General features: G+C 49.8%; 4 protein-coding genes across 5 annotated transcripts; 3 read left to right on the top strand and 1 right to left on the bottom strand.

Moving 5' to 3' along the window:
- Positions 1 to 395: 395 nt before the first annotated feature.
- Positions 396 to 4,547, top strand: iav (transient receptor potential cation channel subfamily V iav). Its single transcript, XM_001355542.4, has 9 exons — positions 396 to 716; positions 782 to 1,699; positions 1,756 to 2,183; positions 2,260 to 2,411; positions 2,480 to 2,696; positions 2,758 to 3,108; positions 3,181 to 4,029; positions 4,091 to 4,311; positions 4,372 to 4,547. The coding sequence occupies exons 1-9, from the start codon at positions 578 to 580 to the stop codon at positions 4,520 to 4,522; spliced, it is 3,426 nt and encodes a 1,141-aa protein (XP_001355578.2). The 5' UTR covers positions 396 to 577; the 3' UTR covers positions 4,523 to 4,547.
- On the bottom strand, positions 4,547 to 8,076 carry Nf-YC (nuclear factor Y-box C). Of its 2 annotated transcripts, none has more exons than XM_033382845.1 (3): positions 7,852 to 8,076; positions 6,334 to 7,759; positions 4,547 to 6,264 (listed from the first exon to the last, which is right to left on the bottom strand). In XM_033382845.1, the coding sequence occupies exons 1-3, from the start codon at positions 7,893 to 7,895 to the stop codon at positions 5,779 to 5,781; spliced, it is 1,956 nt and encodes a 651-aa protein (XP_033238736.1). In that variant the 5' UTR covers positions 7,896 to 8,076; the 3' UTR covers positions 4,547 to 5,778. The 2 variants fall into 2 exon arrangements, with proteins under 2 accessions (XP_033238736.1, XP_001355579.4); XM_001355543.4 differs by having other exon boundaries at positions 6,334 to 7,756; positions 7,852 to 8,075.
- Positions 8,077 to 8,616: 540 nt separating this feature from the next.
- Positions 8,617 to 10,526, top strand: xit (ALG6/ALG8 family glucosyltransferase xit). The gene is made up of 4 exons (XM_001355544.4): positions 8,617 to 8,778; positions 8,879 to 9,799; positions 9,865 to 9,975; positions 10,040 to 10,526. Exons 1-4 carry the CDS (start codon positions 8,687 to 8,689, stop codon positions 10,485 to 10,487), a joined length of 1,572 nt encoding a protein of 523 aa, XP_001355580.3. The 5' UTR covers positions 8,617 to 8,686; the 3' UTR covers positions 10,488 to 10,526.
- Positions 10,527 to 10,794: 268 nt separating this feature from the next.
- Atx-1 (Ataxin 1) lies at positions 10,795 to 11,986 on the top strand. The gene is made up of 3 exons (XM_033383208.1): positions 10,795 to 11,108; positions 11,168 to 11,393; positions 11,479 to 11,986. Exons 1-3 carry the CDS (start codon positions 10,951 to 10,953, stop codon positions 11,836 to 11,838), a joined length of 744 nt encoding a protein of 247 aa, XP_033239099.1. The 5' UTR covers positions 10,795 to 10,950; the 3' UTR covers positions 11,839 to 11,986.
- Positions 11,987 to 17,226: the final 5,240 nt, after the last annotated feature.

The following is a 17,226-nucleotide window of genomic DNA, read 5'->3' as shown; positions in this document are numbered from 1 at the left end:
GAATGCCCATGTAAATGTAATCGGCTACGAACCTATCGATACTGGCAATTCAAATTGGAATGATTCCCCGTTCTTAATGATTTCTTACTATTTTGGCTTCGTTTACTTCTTATTATCGCGTATTCTAATAGACATATCGGCTATCGATGTACTCCACTAGCAATGCATCATGCATCAAGGAAATGGATCGTAGTATTTTATGCTCAATTTCTGAAAACTCGATGCATGAATTTATTCATCCTAATCGTCAATCATGTGCGTTCACCGGCACTATCGTACGAAATCTATCACTAATCCCTGATCAACACATTATATCAAAATGGGGCGATTGCTTCAATGAAATGATATCCTGATTGCTTTAGGGCGGATTTTTCGATTATTATTATTATTACCTACTAGGGGGCTCATCGGTTCTTGGCTCCGCACAAAGGTTCCGCTTGGCCCTTGGTAGGTTGCCAGGACGACGGTGTCCGTCTCTCGCTGCCCCTCCAGGGGCATCGAACAAACAAAAGTTTTCCCCTGAAATTGGAGGACAACGAAAGCAGCAGGCAGAATCGCAGATGAATTGCTGGCATCGATGAAGTTCCTGCTGAAGAAATGCCTGAGGAAGAAGGCGCCGGAGATGAAGCCGGGTGCCATCCTGGATGCGGTCATCTCCCAGTCCTCGGCCACGGCCTGCAAGTGCCTGCTGTACAAGCTGGCCGACTACAAGCGGGGTGAGTGCCATTCGGCCGTCACTGCAGGATGCACTGAGCCTAGACCACTATGTGCCCCATTTCAGGCGGAGACCTGATCGATGCCATCAACTCGGGCGGCCTTGTCGCCGTGGAGCAGCTGATCCGTGAACAGTTTGGTGTATTCATGTACAACGATGGCAAGGGACAGGTGATCAATCGGGCGGAGTTCCTGCGCTGGAAATACCGCGACCACACGGAGGTGACCATACCCATTGAGGCGTCGCTCTCGATCCACGATCCGCTGGGCAAGTGGGAGGACCACAAGGCCTGCTGGCAGATGCAGTACCGCGGCGCCCTGGGGGAGAGTCTGCTCCACGTCCTGATCATCTGCGACTCGAAGATCCACACCAAGCTGGCCCGGGTCCTGCTGCGCGTCTTTCCCAACCTGGCGCTGGACGTGATGGAGGGCGAGGAGTATCTGGGGGCCAGTGCCCTGCATCTGTCGATTGCCTACAGCAACAACGAGCTGGTGGCAGACCTCATCGAGGCGGGGGCGGACATCAATCAGCGGGCCATCGGCAGCTTCTTTCTGCCGCGCGACCAGCAGCGCATGAATCCCGCCAAGAGCACCGACTACGAGGGCCTGGCCTACATGGGGGAATACCCGCTGGCCTGGGCCGCATGCTGTGCCAACGAGAGTGTCTACAACCTGCTGGTGGACTGCGGTGCCGATCCGGACGCCCAGGACTCGTTCGGCAACATGATCCTGCACATGGTCGTTGTCTGCGACAAGCTGGACATGTTCGGCTATGCCCTGCGCCATCCGAAGACCCCCGCCAAGAACGGCATCGTCAATCAGACGGGGCTCACGCCCCTCACCCTCGCCTGCAAGCTGGGCCGGGCCGAGGTCTTTCGCGAGATGTTGGAGCTCTCGGCGCGCGAGTTTTGGCGCTACAGCAACATCACCTGCTCTGGCTATCCACTGAATGCGCTGGACACACTCCTGCCCGACGGTCGGACGAGTAAGTGTGCTGAGCGACCTCTCGTGATTCTCTTCATTAATGGTGCCTCCCTTTAGATTGGAACTCCGCTTTGTTCATCATTCTGAATGGCACCAAGCCGGAGCACTTGGACATGCTGGACGGTGGGATCATTCAACGTCTGCTTGAGGAGAAATGGAAGACCTTTGCCCAGAACCAGTTCCTCAAGCGCCTGCTCATCCTATCCACGCATCTGCTCTGCCTGTCCGTCTCCGTTTATCTGCGTCCCGCCCACGAGGGCGAGCCCGAGGAGGAGTCGGAGTCCGCTCTGGCCGCTGCTGCGGCCGCTCTTCAGGATCGAGCTGAGCCTGGAGGAACCGCGGAAGCCAGCGATGACTACAATGCACAGACGGTGGCCAGATATTGCGCCGAATTGGCCACCATTGCGGGTGTCCTCAGCTACGTGGTCTTCCAGCAGGGCGACGAGATCAAGAACCAGGGATTATCGGCCTTTCTCAAGCAGCTGGTAGGTGCACCCTCCAGCCTTCCAGCCTCTACCCTTCTTTAATCATCATTCTATTCCATTCCATTCGCTTTGGCAGTCACATGCTCCGGCCAAGGCCATCTTTCTGTTCTCCAATCTACTGATCCTGGCCTGCATTCCCTTCCGCCTGATTGGCGACACCGACACCGAGGAGGCCATACTGATATTTGCGGTGCCCGGCTCTTGGTTTTTGCTCATGTTCTTTGCCGGGTGAGTGTGCCGGATACGATACAAAAGATGGAAGATCTAATCTGTAATTTGTTATCGACTCCTATTAGAGCCATCCGTTTGACCGGGCCGTTTGTGACCATGATCTACTCGATGATCACCGGCGACATGTTCACCTTCGGCATCATCTACTGCATTGTTCTGTGTGGATTCTCGCAGGCCTTCTACTTCCTCTACAAGGGGCATCCTCAGGTGCAGTCGACGATGTTTAATACCTACACCAGCACCTGGATGGCCCTCTTCCAAACCACTTTGGGGGACTACAATGTTGGTTTCAAGGATAATTATTCTCTAGTCACCTCCATTAATATTTTGCTCCTCCATCCAGTATCCAGATCTCAATCAGACCACATATCCGAATCTCTCGAAAACCGTGTTCGTGATCTTCATGATATTTGTGCCCATTCTGCTGCTGAACATGCTGATCGCCATGATGGGCAACACCTACGTGACGGTGATCGAACAGTCCGAGAAGGAGTGGATGAAGCAATGGGCCAAGATCGTTGTCACCCTGGAGCGGGCCGTGCCCCAAGCGGATGCCAAGGGCTACCTGGAGGCCTACTCCATTCCGCTGGGCCCGTCGGATGACTCGGGGTTCGAGGTGCGCGGCGTTATGGTCATCAAGAGCAAGAGCAAGACGCGGGCCAAGCAACGGAAGGGAGCCGTTTCCAATTGGAAGGTGAGTGGAGTGGAGTGGAATGAATCCGTCGTCTTTTCTGTCTAAATCGAAATCTTTTCACGGGAAGCGTAGCGTGTGGGACGTGTCACGCTTACGGCCTTGAAGAAGCGCGGCATGACCGGTGAGGAGATGCGTCGGCTCATGTGGGGACGCGCCTCCATCTCCAGCCCCGTCAAGGTCACCAAGCAGAAGCTAAAGGATCCCTACAACACCATGCACACGGACTCGGACTTCACCAATGCCATGGACATGCTCACCTTCGCCAACAATCCGGCATCCAGCAATGGCGTGCAGCTGCGCACAGCGGCCTCCCTGGGCGGTGCAAAGGAGTCTGCTCCACCGGTCCCGGATCCCTTTCGGGAGCTGATCATGATGTCGGACGAGCGGCCAGAGACCCATGATCCCCATTACTTTGCCGGGCTGCAGCAGCTGGCCAACAAGGCCTTCGACCTGGTCGAGCAGACAATGAAGACACAGCCGCATCCGCACTCGCAATCACAGCCGCAGATCGACATGAACGTGCCCAACGTGGCGCCCATAGCCCCCATAGCCGCTCCGGTTCCAGTGGCTGCTGCTGCTGCAGTCACATCTTTGCCTGCTGATGCTGTTGCTGCAATGCCTGCGGTGGCCATACCATTGCCCATGACCACACTGGGAAATCTGTTCCAGGACCCCAAGGACGTTGTGGATCCCAAGAAGCTTGAGGAGTTTATGGCCATGCTGGCCGAGGTGGAGACGGAGGAGAGCGACAGTGGGGGGCCGATTCTTGGAAAGCTCTCGCTGGCCAAGCGGACGCACAACGCTCTGTCCAAGGCGGACATACGGCGGGAGCACGACACGATGGGCTTCGATGGGAACAGTCACGGGCAGTTTCAGGGCATGTCCTCCGTCTGGGCACCGCCCGGCCTGGACGTGAGCACGGTAGGGATTCGCAAATGAGTATCGTAGACTTTTAGAAGCCTAGTGGGCATTTCTTTTGCAGGGCTTTCACTTTGACGAGGCCGTCGCCGAGGAGGTGCTGACCATTGAGCAGGAAGCCGAAGTGGAGACCGAGGACGGCAATGGGGGCCAGGAGAGCGAGGATTTGCCCACCACAGATGAGGTGCATGCCACCATGAAGCAGTTCCATCTGCGCAAGTGCCAGCCATCGCAGGATGAGGCCGCCCGTCGGGCCAAGAGTGCGCGCGTTCGTCGCAGGAACAAGTTAGTGATGTTTTGGGATCCACGCATCCTTGATCAAAGCCTTTTTCACTTCCTTTGCAGAGTCTCGCCGGAGCAGAGCGAAGAGGAGGAGCGGCGTCAGCAACGTGGACGTACGGCCCACGGACGCAAGATGCCGTCGCCGCCCGATCCGCTGGAGCCATGGAGCACCCGCGAGCTCCAGGACATCAACAAGATTCTGGCCAGAAAGTAACACAAACAATAGTACACAATCGCATCTGGCACATAGTCCTTGTGGCTTATAATTGATTTTAGATCTTATCCTAGTTACACATACAAATACATAATAAACCCGGGGATGCTCGGCCCACGCCCGTGTGCCGTGGCACACCATCGCCGAACTCCATCACTTCGGCTGTGTGCCACTGTAGGGGGCATCCTCGGCTGCGTCTCTAAGTGCTAGCTTTAAAATGGTGGATGTGTGTTTGGTGGTTGGAGGAGTTGGTGAAACCTGCAGCCAAATGTGGCATTCCCGAAGCAGTCCACAATATCTCATCCGTTTTGGCATTACTCTGGACTTGAGACTAGCGTGTCTTCGGGTGTTTATATTAACAAGAAAGGAAGGAAGGAAGAAAGGAAGGTGCTACCTTCGGCGGCCCCGAAGCTTTCGGATACCCTTGCAGATGGATCGTTCGCCGCCTGTGCTTCGATTTTAATCTTTGTTTTCTTGTTCTGCTCAGCTAAGAAGAAACACATCCAATTACAGGCCTTATCTTTAGAAATATACAATTTATCATGCACTCCTCGGTCGTTTCGTTTCTTCGTTCGATGTTGGCATCGCCTGGGCCAGTTGATGGTAACGACTTGACGATATAGTAAAATGATCTGGGCGCTAGCCACTGAAAGGATGTATGTTTCCATTCGGTTGTCGGCGTGGACCACACTTACGGCAGCAAAGCACTTTACTTTGGTATCCTCACGAGATGCCCTGTGGCTCAGATTCCGATTCCAATCCAGTAAAAAGTTGTAGCTACAAAACTAAGTGACTAGTTTGCATAGAAAGAGGTCAATCGGACAGACGGGTATAGTGCTATATATACACACACGGCTATTCGTGCTGATCAAACTTATATATATATGTATATATCCTTCGTCGTGATTGTAAACATCAGAATACCCTCAACTGCAAGGGTATACGTATAAATTTAAATCCGAAATCATTTCTACACTGAAGAATCTCACCTAAAACCTAAAAACTATCTATGTATAATCTTCTCCTATACTCTACTCTTCTCTCCTCTGCGATATGAACTAAATATTTATAATATACATTGTGCTGGATGACAGGGAATGGCGCAATCAATGCCATTGCCATTGCCGATGCCAATGCCAATGCCTCCCGATGCTTCGATATGATTGCTATTTGTCCAAAATCCAAAAACTAAGCCTCTCCTCTAAATCTCTTTCTCTTTGGAGGGGGTGGGGAGACATAGACGCAGCTCTGAGCTTTTACCGAAACCCTCCAGTCAGCGTCCGATCCGTGGACATTGTGGTGATCGTCTGCGCCTGCGTTTGCTGCTGCTGTTGCGATTGCGTTGCCGTCTGGGCACTCGATACCGTCGAGTTAATGTATATGGGCGTGGCATTGGTGACGGTGCTGGAGTTGCTCTGGCTGAGATTTACATGCTGTTGTTGCTGTACTTGCACCTGAATCTGATGCTGCTGCTGGTGGTGGTGATGCTGCTGCTGCTGCTGCTGATGATGATGCTGCTGCTGCTGGTGGGTGGCTGTGCCTGCGGGCGTTGCCCCCAGCTGGATGAGCTGCTGTGCCGTCAGCAGCTGTGTGGGTATGATCACCTGCTGCTGTTGGCCATGCTGCTGCCCAGCCAACTGTGCGGCGGCGGCGACTTGTTGCTGCTGTTGTTGCTGCTGCTGCTGTTGCTGTTGCTGCATCTGCAGTCGCAGCAGCTGCAAGTGGCTCGCAGTGATAGCAATCTGAAAGGGAAAAGATGGCAGCACCTGTCAGAATTTCGCCGTTGGATATATTTTTTTGTGATGACTTACTGGTACATTGGTTATCTCTCCCGTTGGGCCCACCACCTGCTGAATTATCTGAATTTGCTGCTGCTGTTGTTGTTGTTGTTGCTGTTGCTGCTGGTGATGCTGCTGGGCGAGATTCTGGAGCAGGGCTGTTTGCTGCTGGGCTGCCGTTGTGGGTGCCGGAGTGGCGGTCAGCTGCCCATTGGGGCCGGTGGTGAGGATCAGCTGCTGTGTGGGCTGCTGGGCGGCCACAATATTGAGGCCAAGACTCTGGGACAAGTGATTCTGGGCTGGCTGCTGCTGCACCTGCTGCACTTGCTGGACCAGCTGCGTCCCCTGTTGCCCCGGCAGTGCAATGAAGTACTGCAGCTGCTGCCCGCCCGCATGTCCTCCGGCCTGCTGGATGATCTGCACATGCTGGGGTTGATGCTGCTGCTGTTGTTGCTGCTGCTGGTGTTGATGCTGCTGCAGTTGGGCGGTGAAAATGTCCTGATTGACGGTGCTGAAGCCTAGTACCTCGGCTGCGGTGGCAGCGCTGCTGGTGTCCATCTTTAGGGTGGCCGTGGCAGAAGGTACAGTGGTGCCGCCCAAGCTGAAGTTGCTCGTGGCGGTGGCTGTGGCGGCGGAGGAGGAGCTGTGGTTGACGGAACTGCCCGTAACGGAGCCGGCCATACCCGTTGTTGAGCACGCTCCCATTGAATCTTTGCCCTTCTGCGCCGACGATGGCTTGATCTCCTCCCGCGGCACTATGTCGATGAGGAAGTCGAACTGATCGTAGTTGGCTATGGCCTGGGCGATGTCCGAGCGCTGCAGCGTGCGCCGGCGACTCTCCTCGGTGTGCACCCAGGCGTGCATGGTCAGCTCCTGGATGAAGTACTCGCAGGCCTTGGCAAAGAGAAGCGGTGCCTCGCCCGCTATCATTTTGGCGTTTTCGTCTAGCTTCATGATCTTCTTGATGCGCGCCAAGGGCAGAACTTGATGCTTGGCATCGACCTGCCCGATCCCATGCACCTCACTCACAATATTCGGCCAGAAGTTGTCTATGGTCGGCGGCGGCTTGCGGGCCACTTGCGCCCGAGTCGCCTTTGTGGCCTTCTCCTTGGGCGTGCTGGGACTGGGACTGGCACTGACCGTCATCGTCATTCCGGGATTCACAATGGTGCAAGCGCTAGACACCAGCGTTGCCTGCATTGGCATCGTCAGCGTGGCCGTGGCCGATTGTTGAAGCTGCTGCTGCTGTTGTTGCTGTTGTTGTTGTTGCTGCTGCTGCTGTTGTTGTTGTGGGGGAAGTTGCTGTTGGGATGTGACAACCACAGCGTTGGGCGTTCGTCGCTGAACACCCGTCGTTACCTTGCCCGCTGCGTAGGCCTGCGCCATGGGCCCGCTTAGATCCACCTTGATCGGTGTAACGGTGATTGTGTTGTCGAACAGCGTGGTGGCGGCATTGCTGCTAGGAAGAAACACAAAACAAAACCCATCAATTTTATTATTTGTAAAGCGTCCGAAGGTGGGGAGGGGTTTGGGGGTGGGCAAGAAACGTACCTGTTTGGCGCCTTATTCGTGCCGCCATTGTTGGTGGCGTACATGGCCAATGTAGCTCACGTGCTCTGCTATGCGGCGGCGGCAATTGGTGGGTTTCAGCGACCGGCTCAAGCTCAGATTATTTATTTAATTTGATGCTATTAATTCGCAAATGCGTACATACACTGAGCTGCAAAACTATCGATGGTCCTATCGATATATTATTTGTTTTTCTATCAATAGTGGCCTTATCGATAGAAGCGTCATCATTGTGGGTATTCATTCAGTTCTGAAACTGAGCTCAATTTGGAGTCAATAAATCTCAGGCATCTTCTGGAACGAAGACAGTTGTAAGCGTATGACAATAGACTTTGCTAAATTTGCTGCAAAGAGGGGAAATAACATGAAAGAAAAAATGCACATCGGATCCGATGCGCCCTCCATGGTCTAGCACTTTCGATAACACAATACTGTCTCCAGCCCTGGTGCGGTATGTGTAATCGGTGGCTTATCAGTTATCAGTATTATGACTAATGCCTTTTTTGAATACTTCTTGTTAAATTTAATTTTCAACGGTACATAGAAATCCAATAAAAGCAAGTATTTAGAATTGACCAGTTAAGTAGGAAATTGATTCATCAATCGCATACAATTATGTGGGCATGGCTAAATTTTCTATATTGATGGTAATATTCGACGGAAGATCAAAAACGGAGAATATTTTGAAAATGATACGGTCTATTTTGGTATATTTCAGAGGGTCGATAAGTCCACTGCTGATATTTAACGTCGGTAAACATCGGCAAAAAAAACATGCATTGACCATCGATGTTATTTTACATCACCAAAATCCAGTATGAATCCTAATCCTATGATTCTCAAGAAGGATTGCTTTTGGCAACTGGTGGGGATCAGCACAGGACTCAAAATACTACTCATTCCTGCCAAGTAAGTGCGTGGCCCAGAGCCAGAGCCAAAGAAGAGCCAGTCCCCAAAGAAGACCGGTCTCCTCATAACACAACCATCTGATCCACTTGTGCTTTTGCAGCCATTCCACGGACTTTGAGGTGCACCGCAATTGGCTGGCCATCACTCATAGCCTGCCTCTGAATCGCTGGTATTTTGAAGACACAAGCGAGTGGACGCTGGACTATCCCCCGTTCTTTGCGTATTTCGAATGGCTGCTCTCGCAGGTGGCGAGATTCGTCGATCCCCGGATGCTGATTGTGGAGAACCTCAACTATGAGTCAAAGGCCACATTGTACTTTCAACGACTGTCGGTGACGGCCATGGACCTGATCTATGTCCTGGGCGTGCGCAGTTGCCTGAGCGCCTTGGGCGTAGTCAAAGGCAGCCAGCAGTTCTTTGCCGGCTCCCTGCTGCTGCTCCTCAATGTGGGCCTCATCTTCGTCGATCACATTCACTTCCAGTACAATGGCTTCATGTTCGGCATACTCCTGCTGAGCATAAGTGCATTGATACGCCAGCGATTCCTCTGGAGCGCCTTCGCCTTTGCTGTCCTGCTGAACTTTAAGCACATCTTCCTGTACTTGGCGCCGCCTTTTGGCGTATACCTTCTGCGATTCTACTGCCTGGAGCAGGCCAATGTTAAGGGTGGCTCCTTTTGGAAATCCCTCTTCAAGCTGTTGGCCGTCGGACTGGCGCCATTTGTGGTCTCCTTCGGGCCATTCTGGAATCAGCTGCCGCAGATTATGTCCCGCCTGTTCCCCTTCAATCGGGGACTCACTCACGCCTACTGGGCCCCCAACATATGGGCGCTCTACAACACCGCCGACAAGGTGGCCGCCAATGTGCTAAAGAAGGCCAGTGCAGGACCATCGACCACATCGGGCCTGGTCCAGCAGATCGATCACTCCGTTCTGCCGACCATTACACCGTCCATGACTTTTGGCCTGACCATCGTCTTTATGCTGCCGATTCTGCTGAAGCTCTTCAAGAGCTCCAAGAAGTAAGCTTTACTTTTGATTTTTGACTTGGTCTTTTTGCATCATTTTCGATTTGTAAACATCGCAGGCAAAGCCCCCTAATGTTCCTACGAGCTGTGGTACTGTGTGCCTGCTCCTCGTTCATGTTCGGCTGGCATGTCCACGAAAAGGCCATACTAATGTGCCTGATACCTCTAAGGTGAGTGCCTGAATGCGTACGTTTTGCGGCTAAAAATGAGTTCTGTTCTGTTTGTCCGCCATAGCCTGCTGACCTTGGTGAACCGTGAGGATGCCAGGTATGCCTACATCCTGGGCATTGCCGGGTACTTTTCGCTGTTCCCGCTGCTCTTCGACATTGACTTGTACGTGCCGCGCTATTCCCTTTACTTGTCGTACATGGCCATGCTCTATGGCCAGCTTTATCGCATTTTTTCGGGCTTCAAAGGCTTCCATTGGCTGGAGTGGGCATATATGCTAGGATTCATAGCCATACCGCTGTACGAGCACATCATCAGCCGACTGCTGGGCCTCCACATCCGACTGCCCTTCATGCCGCTGCTATTGACGTCCACATACTCGGCCCTCGGTGTGGTCTACTTTTTTGGGCGCTACTATCTTTATGCCATGGGCGTCAGCTGGCCAAAGGTGGCTGCTCCCAAGGCCACAGCCACATACTCCTCGTCTGCCAAGCGAAAGCGTAAAACCAAATGAACGAAAAACTAGAATATACTTGAATACTTGAATAGAATATTCAATAGAAATCTGCATGGGTTCAGATGGGATCGGATCGAATGGGATGGGACGGAAGGTGGGATGGGATGTGCGAGACTACAAGGCGCCTGGCGCAACAGCCAGCTCGGCGCCGCATCTTCGAAGCGAGCCAAACAATGGCTCAAACTATTAAGTGGAAACCGACCGATCCTAGGTACAACGCTGAACCGACGCCGATGCCGAAGCCGTTCCATTGTCTCCGATACAGTGGGATGCCGCGTACCTGTCGCCTTGAGCAGATTATGGCAGGAATACCGCGCGGGCTGCCGACAGTCATAAACCAGGTAAGTGCAACAGACAGTGTCACATTCGGTGTGTATTGGCGGTGGCGACACATTCTTTGGAAATTCCATGGAAAACACGCTCTCGACTGAATGAATATCAATGGCCTGATCGAGCACCGATGCCATCAGTTGATAGTTTACCCTCCAACGGACAGGTTGTCATTATACCATACATCATAGCCATGCAGATTCAAATGGAATTTGCGCCCAATCACGGCTACAAGCCATTCAAGATGCCACAGCAGCAGACGCAGCCGCATGTGGCGGCGGCCACCAAGTAAGCATATATTTTCTTGTGTGTGTTTCTCAAGTGATTGATTGATTGATCCGTTGCAGTCACGTGGAGTCCAGTGGCTGCTTCAGGAAGGGCTCCTACATTGAGCTATCCAATGGAGCGATGCGTCGTGTGGAGGACATTCGCACAGAGGACTTCATTCAATCGGCGCTGCGCAGCCAGCTCTTTGATCTGAGAGAGGCCACGGTCGTACGGATTGACAGGGGACACTTGTCCACCTCCTCGCATGTGACCATCACATTTAGCTACGACACACGACACTCCAAGGTGAGGGCACTCCTGTCGCACTGGCGCCTCAATTGAAATCTGTGGCCTCTAGGGTTCTACCTCCACTTTCACTTCCTGTTTGCAGGTCAATATGGATGTGCTGCCGGGTCATCCGTTGTTCGTCTATGGCCAGGGCTGGGCGTCCTGCAATCCGCAATTGTCGTTCCAGCTGTACGAGCTTAAGTGTCAGCAATTGCAGGTCGGGGACATCTGCCTGTCGCTTGTGCCCCGAGAGCAGCAGACTGTGCACCACATTTCTGCTCCTCCACCTTTTGCTGCTGCTGCTGACCCACCGGCGCCTCCACCACAAGTGCCACTTGCGTCTCCACCGGACAGGGGCTATGGGATGGCGCCCATGAGGCATCATTCCTATCAGATGTATGCAGAGATGGCCAATTTTGTGGCTGCCTACACCCAGCACGTCATTGAGAAATTAAGAAACTAGCCAGTTTTGGAGCTTTTGCATAGGAACATGGCTATGCTTCGATAGATTTCTCGCTATCGCTGTCATGACCAATTACTCATATATTTTCAATTAACTGTAAAATGTTTATTTTGCTTAATAAATTGAAAATAAATATTAGCAGAACCAATTCTACATATTTTCACAATCAAATCTCGATCACATTGATGATTCTGCGGCATTTCGATTGAAAAACGATTATTTTCAGTGTGGTAAAGGACCAATTGTTGGCGGGCGATTCAAATACAATTTTTTTGTGACTGCATATGAACATATTCATTTATAGTTTAAACAAACATTTTGGGCCAGCTTTGGCAGTAAAATATATTATAATGGTAGCTACGAGAATCATCATTCAACGATATCGATTTTTTAACAGTGTTAAAAGTGAACGAATACTTGGCGCGCATTCAAACAAATGATTCTGGTATTGTAAAATATGCAGAATTCGAGGATTCATTGAGCCTAAATCAGTTATAGAAAAAATGAAATCTGATTATTTAAAATGCTAAGAATATAATAGAATATTATTTTTGACACGCACAAATAATGCATATGAAACGTGCGATCCTTGCTAAAAAGTTGTATTCCATTTGATCAGCATTCATTAAATTGCTTGCCATTCTCTTTCCGCCGCAACTGAGCATTCGATCCAATGGGGGTATTCCCTCCTCCCACAGAATACATATCTGTCCTGCATACGAGTACATATGGATTTCAGTTTCTACCTTCACCTTCAGGTTACGGGCGTATCCCAAAGCCTACAAAAAAACATAAAAAACAACAATTCGACCGACTTAATTCAGCAATCAAAAGCAATACAACAGCAACAAGAACGGCTGAAGAAAGAAACCTGAGAGTAAAAACCCTATCATAAAGGAAACTTCCAGACATAAAGTCCCTATAATTACCAACACCCTGAACGTTGTAAATGCATCAAAATTGAACCGCCCCTCGGGGCAATATTTCATGCGGCAGCAACAAAAACAAGAAGCACCCAAAGCCGAAGAGGAAGATCCCAAGACGCGGCCGAAGACGAATGCGATGGCGGGGGAAGTGGAAGTGGAAAGGGTGGCACGATGGAGCGACAGGGGAACCGAACAAAAAACGTGCATTCAATTTTCAGCTCGAATCTTGGCCTGAATCTTGATCCTAACCCGATCTCTACACGATGAGAAAACGATTGTGTTTGATAAAATAAAGAAAAAAATTTGAGTCCGAATATTTGCAGAGATAATTTCTTAAAATAATAAAATTCTTTTAAAACAAATTGTATTTGAAAAAGTACTTCATAGATATTTACTGTGGAGTTTCAACAGAACCATTAAAAATACTACTACAAAGAGTTTTCTGCGAGTGTATTTTATGGTCCTCGGTCTTCCGGCCATATTTGGAGCAATTTGCGGCAATTGAGTTGTTGTTGTCGCACAGCTTTTCCCATGCTGGGGGAAAACTCTTGAATGACTTTCCACTGCCACCGTGCCGCCCTGCCCGGCCCTGCCCTGCCCCTTCACTTGCAACTTTACCCCGCCCCTCTGTAAATTTTTACGATGCGGAGCCGAGCTCTTCATTGCAGCCAGCATTTATCATATATCATCCATCCCTGGAAGACACAGGAACTGTGCGCATTAGGCCTCATAATGGATAATTTCGCACAAAAACGCAAAAGACAAACCGAGAGACAGAAGGAGGATGCATCATACACCATGCACCATGGACCATGGCTTGCCGCATTGGACACGGCCAACACGATGACAGCGAGAGGCACACTGCGGAGGGCCGCAGCGGCAGCGGCAGCCTGCGTCTTGCATTCCCTTAAAAAGGGTATTTCGACTTGCAGAAGAGCTTTGCTAAGAAGCCCTAAGAAGGATAAGTAATCGTATTGTATTCCAGTTTGAAAATCGGAAAAGTAGAGATAGGAACGATCTCCCTGGAAGGATATTCAAATCTCTACAAGCCTCTACAAATATGCTTTAATGAATATTTCGCAGAATATTCATCTCTTTTGTTCCTCAACCAGAATCCAGGCAAGGTTTACTCTATAGATTTTGGTTGGGGTTGTTTGGTTTGTTGCTGTTGTTTTTTTTTTTTTTATATAGGGAGCTTGGGGTTCCGTTTACCTGGAAAAAGTCTTAAAAGTTGTGTGTGATCTTTGAACCTGAGTCATCATTTGTTTGCCTCCTCGACCCGAGCCCCTGGACACCCTGACTATGAGTCATGTCCAGTCATCTCCACTCTATTTACTACTAGTATTCTCGTTCCATACAACAGCCGTATCTTGGGCAACGCTTGTCGAGAAAAAGAAAATCTGTAGATGGCGTAAAGACCAACAAGATTTAAAAATTGGTGTGCCAATATATATATTTGAATTAATACTGAATAAACTTATTACTAGGTTGGTACTAGTTGCAAGCATTAACTTTACTAACTAGTACTAGCACTTGACCGTGCAGATGAGTGTCCAGGATGTTAAGATTGAACATCATCTATAAAATCTTGCCTGACGGCATGCTCCGGGACGGATACCGTCCGAAAATGGAGAAAGGTGCATCCCAAGGAAGGTGGTGCTCTGGAGTACTACCCCACCAGCAGCCCAGGCAAAGGGTGCCCCGACATCAATTTTTCATATATTGTATCTGTATGTAAATGAGTCAAGTAAACCTATCCCATTCTTAATATTAAAGAATATAAGGGGCATACATATGTCTGTACATTTTAATTGTTTCTAATTGACCCGCCTCTGTTGTAATTTTCTAGAATTTTTTTTGCACTGCACCAGGCATAATTATTTAGTCATTTACTGGACCCTTTCCCCATTCATGTGTATTGCCTTGTAATTGGAATCGATTTGATCGATGCCAATAATTTGCATTGCCAAAACAGCGAGAGAGAGAGAGATAGAGAGAGAGGGGGAGAAGAAAACCGACTTATTCCACTATATTTGTCTGATGTTCCACTTCCAGTTCCAGCTCCAGTGCGTGTGTCTCTGTTTTTGCAAGTAAATTGCATCATAAATTTCAAGACTCTGGGACTGGAGACTGGAGACTGGAACCAGGGACTATGGAGTGCTGCCCGCTGTGGCGCCTCGAGGATTGCGTGTATTTAAATCATATTTCTCTTTACAGCTTCTGTTTCCCTTGTTTCGCCATCATCCTCTTCGACTGCCCCTCTAATCTGGCCAGCTGGCCAACAAGTTTCTTTATACCGACGATATTTACTGTCTGTACATTTTGCCATGCAAAAGAACGAAATCTCCATGTCACTGGGGAGGAAACGCTGTTTCTAAATACGTTAAAACGTTTTTCTTTCGATGGAAAACACCAATGCAGTGGGTCCAATGGATAAGGTATTGGGTAGTCCACAGGCTCTCTCTTTTTCCTGCCCTCAGACGCCTTCCAGTTCCTGGAATTCTCCGGGTGCGTGTGTGCGTGTGGCTCTCTCAAATGCATTTCAATTGGACTCAGAGTGATGGGAGTGGGAGAGAGAGCAAATCATTTATAACCGGCAGCTGCCTGCCTGCTGTTGCTCTCTTACCTGCTCAGCGGGCTAGTTCAAATGCTCTCTTATCACTGCTGCCCCGCTGGCCGTCGCACGCTTATCATTTAATGAACGCCCCAGCTTCCAGTGTGCCTGCCTGCCCTGCCTGGCTTTGGGCGTTATCTTAAGTAAAAGGAAGACCACTCTCCGACCACGACTCCCAGTCCCAGCCCCAGCCCCAGCCCCGGGATCGACTACTACAACTACTACAATTCCGCTTGCAACTGCAGTGCAATGTTAATATAGCGATAATCGTGGATCCATCTACTAATTAATTGACTCTTTGTGTTCTTCGTTTTTTTGCTTTTTTCTCGTTCGTTGATGGAAAACAGAGCAGAACGGATGGGATGGCACTGACAGAAGGCAGATGCCCACTCATATCAGGGAGAAAGGGATATGAAATTCGATTGAATAGTTCGTGTGGACAAAAAATGGTATTACCAGCAATGAAATGGGGTGGAAATATATAATAATTATAGTCTGAATGGGAAACATTCTATGGAAATATAAGTAGCATTATCCATTCAAATGAGAAACCACATCGGATCAGTGGGCATTCTCTAGTCGGAACACAGAATATATGGGCCTGTCCTACCTGTTTTGTTTTTGTTCGCTCTGGTTTGCCACCATCTTCGCGCGGCGGCCCCATCTCCATTTGGCTGGACGCCAGTCAGCCAGAGATAGCGATAGCCCAGACCCAGACCCAGACCGAGACCGAGACCCAGACTGCGGCATCCATCCAACCAACCATCCAGGCATCTCATCTCTCGCGGCGCTTTCATTTCATTAAAAGCCTGTTTCAATTTTCTGCATTTTAGTGCCTGATGCACTTTGGCATCTCGAGGTAAGGCGAGCCACGCCACTCAGCCATGCGATGCGCCTCATCCTCCTCCTCCTCCTCCTTCCTTTTGGCTTTTAGCCGGATTCCCTTTGCTCTGACTCTGGCTCTGGATCTGGCCATGTGTGTGCTGTGGCTATGCTGTGCCTGTGTGCTTTGTGGTCGGCCAACACATATTTGCACTTTGTCTGGGCTCCCCATATCCCCACATCCTCATTCTCGCTCCATCGGTAATCTTTAATACCCAAAGACTTGAGCCCACATCGCCGGGCTTAACCCACTAAAGAGTGTTGGGTATTTGCAATACGAAATAGTTTTATTAAAAACTAAAATATAAATCTTCTTCCTGAAAGACATACACAAATATTAAGTCCGAATGAAGCGTATATTTGTGTACAAATATCGATTTGGATAAAAACGGTTAAAAATGGAATATAAAAGATAAAGATACTACTGTATATATTCTATTTACTAGCTCGAAAATATCATTTTCTTAAATTTCTAAATTTATAATTACAGTATTAGTAATAGCAATAAATTACGTTTATTGTTTTACTATCTAAAGCAGCGATCACTGCGCTTATTTTGTTATTGCATTCTCCGTTCTAATTTCGAAGACTTCTTCCTTGGAATGTCCCTGGGAGCCATGGTGGCTTTCAGTTTTCCTGCTTTAGTGGTGCCAAGGGCCAACCATGGGTTAATTGGGCATCGAGTGTGTTGATAATTTTGACATTTAGTCTGTTATCTGAAGTTCATTTCTGTTGAAAATGGAAATCCTGTGTGCGTGTCCCCCACCCTGCCAGTCGGTCTTTCTGCCTGTCTGTCTGTCTGTCTGTCTGTGTGTGTGGGGTCGCTAAATTAGCACCTACACCACACTACAGAGCAGAGAGAGCCTGTAGCCGGGGTTTCGAGTGCATACGATGATCGCCGCTTGCCGCTTACCGCTCCCCTCTTTGGGCCATGGATCAAAGTTCTTTGTGGGCAACTTTATTAGC

The sequence above is a fragment of the Drosophila pseudoobscura genome, chromosome X (assembly GCF_009870125.1).
Source record: "Drosophila pseudoobscura strain MV-25-SWS-2005 chromosome X, UCI_Dpse_MV25, whole genome shotgun sequence".
In the NCBI taxonomy this organism is placed as follows: Eukaryota; Metazoa; Arthropoda; class Insecta; order Diptera; family Drosophilidae; genus Drosophila; species Drosophila pseudoobscura.
This window is presented reverse-complemented; position numbering and strand designations above follow the sequence as displayed.

Coding starts and splice junctions, on each gene's coding strand:
- iav (XM_001355542.4), top strand. CDS start 578: ATGAAGTTCCTGCTGAAGAAATGCCTGAGGAAGAAGGCGCCGGAGATG. Junction 2,184..2,259: donor CGGCCTTTCTCAAGCAGCTG/GTAGGTGCACCC, acceptor TCGCTTTGGCAG/TCACATGCTCCGGCCAAGGC. Junction 4,312..4,371: donor CGCGTTCGTCGCAGGAACAA/GTTAGTGATGTT, acceptor CTTCCTTTGCAG/AGTCTCGCCGGAGCAGAGCG.
- xit (XM_001355544.4), top strand. CDS start 8,687: ATGAATCCTAATCCTATGATTCTCAAGAAGGATTGCTTTTGGCAACTG. Junction 8,779..8,878: donor ATACTACTCATTCCTGCCAA/GTAAGTGCGTGG, acceptor GTGCTTTTGCAG/CCATTCCACGGACTTTGAGG. Junction 9,800..9,864: donor CTCTTCAAGAGCTCCAAGAA/GTAAGCTTTACT, acceptor TAAACATCGCAG/GCAAAGCCCCCTAATGTTCC.
- Atx-1 (XM_033383208.1), top strand. CDS start 10,951: ATGCCATCAGTTGATAGTTTACCCTCCAACGGACAGGTTGTCATTATA. Junction 11,109..11,167: donor CATGTGGCGGCGGCCACCAA/GTAAGCATATAT, acceptor GATCCGTTGCAG/TCACGTGGAGTCCAGTGGCT. Junction 11,394..11,478: donor ACGACACACGACACTCCAAG/GTGAGGGCACTC, acceptor TCCTGTTTGCAG/GTCAATATGGATGTGCTGCC.
- Nf-YC (XM_033382845.1), bottom strand. CDS start 7,895: ATGTACGCCACCAACAATGGCGGCACGAATAAGGCGCCAAACAG. Junction 7,760..7,851: donor ACGAATAAGGCGCCAAACAG/GTACGTTTCTTG, acceptor GTTTCTTCCTAG/CAGCAATGCCGCCACCACGC. Junction 6,265..6,333: donor GAGAGATAACCAATGTACCA/GTAAGTCATCAC, acceptor TTTCCCTTTCAG/ATTGCTATCACTGCGAGCCA.